Source organism: Bison bison, unplaced genomic scaffold, assembly GCF_000754665.1.
Source record: "Bison bison bison isolate TAMUID 2011002044 unplaced genomic scaffold, Bison_UMD1.0 scf7180017864080, whole genome shotgun sequence".
Lineage (NCBI taxonomy): Eukaryota > Metazoa > Chordata > Mammalia > Artiodactyla > Bovidae > Bison > Bison bison.
Window position 1 is genome coordinate 2,575,900 of NW_011494652.1, and position 2,784 is coordinate 2,578,683.

Consider the following 2,784-nt stretch of genomic DNA (forward strand, 5'->3'; position numbering starts at 1 on the left):
CGCCCCGCCGCCTCTGGTCCGAGGAGGTGTGAGGAAAGCGGTCTGGGGGCTCCCCGCTCCGTTGGGTTCGGTGGTCCTGACAAATCTGAGCCCTTTGAGTTTTTCGGAGAAAAGGCCCTGGACAAGGCGTTTATCGTCCTCTTTATTATTTCGACCCCTTCTGCTCCTGCCGACCTCGGGGCTCCCTGCCATCCCCTCCGCCCTCCCGGCTCGCGGCCACCCAGGTGGCCGCCCCGGCGCGCGGAAGAAGCTCGCCGGACAGAGCGGGACTCCCGGGGATCCTGGGAGGCGACGGCGAGGATAGAGAATCGTGTCCCCAGACCGGAGTCCCCAGCCCTCCCGCCTCTGCCCTCGGCCGCCGAGCAACCGGCGGGATGAGCTCCTGGGTCGCCGGTGGGGGGCCACAGGATGCGGCTTAGGAGCACGCAGGGGCGTCCACCTGGTGCTGCGGGCGCGGACACACTGTCACCCCGCCCCGCAGCCGGAATCCGCGCCCGGACTGCGCTCGAGCCGGAGTCCCGCAAGGTCCCAAGGTTTGGCTCCTCTGGCCACGGGGACCCGGGCTCGTGCGGAGTCCTTTCTCGAGGAGGAGCGCAGGGCCGTGGGGATTCGACGCAGCTCCGCTCAGTGAGGAGCTGGAGACCCGAGCTCGGGGCCGGGCAGGAGCTCAGTGGGCGGGGTGTGTGGCCAGAGAATCGGGGTCCCCCGCTGCGCCCCGTGATCTGCTCCTCCCCCTGCCCCGGGCTCAGGAAAAGGCGCGGTGTATTCCAGAGGCGGCCGGACAACTCTGCTTCCTCCAGGAAAGCCGCGGCGAGGGCGTCTTCGGAAGACGCCTCCGGAGCCGCGCGGTGGAAGCCAGATGTTACCAGGGCGTCCACTGCGCGCGGGACGGGACTGCGAAAGCCCCTGAGCCCGCCTGGTAGCGATTCTTCGGTTCTGTCCAAATGCAGTCTCCCCTCCCACTCCCGGGAGTCGCAGAGCATCCAAATTCTTGAGGCATCCAAGGCGGGCGGCCCAGAGCCGCCCTGGTCCCACATCCAGACTCGGGTACTATGGTCTTCAGGCCGGCGCGACGGGGCGACGGAGCGGGGCGGGGGAATCCGCCCAGCCCGCGCCCCAGAGAGCCCGGAGGCCGGCATCCTGTGCCTCCCGGGCCCCCGCACGCTCCGGGCAAGCCTCTGGCGGCCGGCGGCCTGGCCCTGTGATCGCTGACATGTGCCGGAGGCAAGACGCTGGACCGGACAGGCGCCCCCTGGAGAGGGCACCGGCTGTTACCCCAGGGGCACCGTGGCCCCACGTGGGGCTTTGTTGCAGGCTCCCCAGGGAGAAAAAAAGTGCCCTCGGTCCTAACCGAAGGCATTAGGGGAGATTTAAACTGTCTTCCCTTGGGTGGGGAGTGGGTGAACACAGGCAGCTGCCCTTTGTGAGCTCCCTGCCAACACCCTACAGGCTCGACACAATTATCTCCCACCCACGCCCACTGCCAGCAGGTTTGGGTGGCACCCTCAATACACTGGTGGATCCCATTATCAACCGACCTTGCCAAGGGCCCAGGTCCCCCTCCCAGGCCCCCAGAGGCACTCCAGTGAGCCCAGACACTGCCACGTTCAAGAGGTTTGAATCCTGGTTCAGACACCTGTGTGCCATCTTGGGCAAGTCCCTCAGCCCCAGTCTCAGCTGGCGCGTCTGGCCAGCCCATCATGAAACTAGCTCACTGAGTGCTGGGGAGGCTCCAGGGAGCTCACGTCCAGCGTGGGGAAGTACTGGTTTCCTTCCCTCCCAGGTTTGCGTTCCTCTCCTTGCAGACACCTTCCCTGGTGTTCCCCGTTCTGCACCTCCACCCAGGGGTTTCTCCCTCCCCCAAACTTCCAAAGTCGCCCCCTTTCAGTGTGGGTTGCCCTCAGCACCCCCATCCCCCCCAGAGCTGGCGCAGGGAAATGGGGTGTTCAGCCCTCCCTGCCAGGCTCTGTGGGAGGTGGAGGGAGTGACAGGCTGTCCGACTCCTCACAGGCATCCTGGAGATAACGGCGGTTGAGGTGGGCGTTGTGGCCATCAAGGGGCTCTTCTCCGGGCGGTACCTGGCCATGAACAAGAGGGGTCGGCTCTATGCTTCGGTGAGTCCAGGGGCTCGTGGTGGGGGCAGGGCACAAACGGAGCAGCTGGCTCCCTTGGACGTTACATCAGAGGACACACAGGGACATGGGCAGCGTAACGCTCTGTCCGGGGACATGCAGGGACCAGCACCCCAGGTCCCATGGCTCCCCACCCGGCGCTCTTCCGCCCGATTCTGCTTAGAGGCGGCTGCCAGCTGACGGGGTAGAGATATCCTATGTTCTCCAGTGCTGTAGGGTGAGAAAACGCTTCCCCAGGCATTCTGTGGTCACCTTCAAGGTAACTGGGAGGAGAGGAGAGGTTGTGCCCCAAGTTTCTACCAAGATAAACGGACCCTGGCGAGCCTGGGGATGAAGCAAGGGTGTCCAGGAGGCAAAAGGTCTTCTGTGGGCTCACCCAGACAGAGCATTCCTGAGAGCAGAGTGAGGAACAGGGCGGAAAGGCAAGAGCTGTGAGTCGGTAGGAGGGAACCAAGAGGGCAATGGGGCCCACGTCCCAGGCACATAGGTTTGGAGCCCAGTCTTTGTACCATCTGGGTCTCTATACAACAAGGGGTCCCGTGACTGTGGGCGTTGGCGGTGTCCGTCCCCCAGGGGCGGGGCATACATGGAGTGAAATACATGTCCTAGGAAGTTTCCTACCTCCAACTAGCCATTACATGCAATTCCGCTG

General features: G+C 64.6%; 1 protein-coding gene across 1 annotated transcript in view; it reads left to right on the forward strand.

The window, feature by feature from the left end:
- Nucleotides 1-374: 374 nt before the first annotated feature.
- The window catches only part of FGF3 (fibroblast growth factor 3), a 6,381-nt gene continuing 3,971 nt past the window's right edge, over nucleotides 375-2,784 (forward strand). Inside the window, 2 exon segments of the mRNA XM_010837816.1 lie at nucleotides 375-393; nucleotides 2,011-2,114. Of these exon segments, the coding sequence (XP_010836118.1) occupies nucleotides 375-393; nucleotides 2,011-2,114 (123 nt within the window).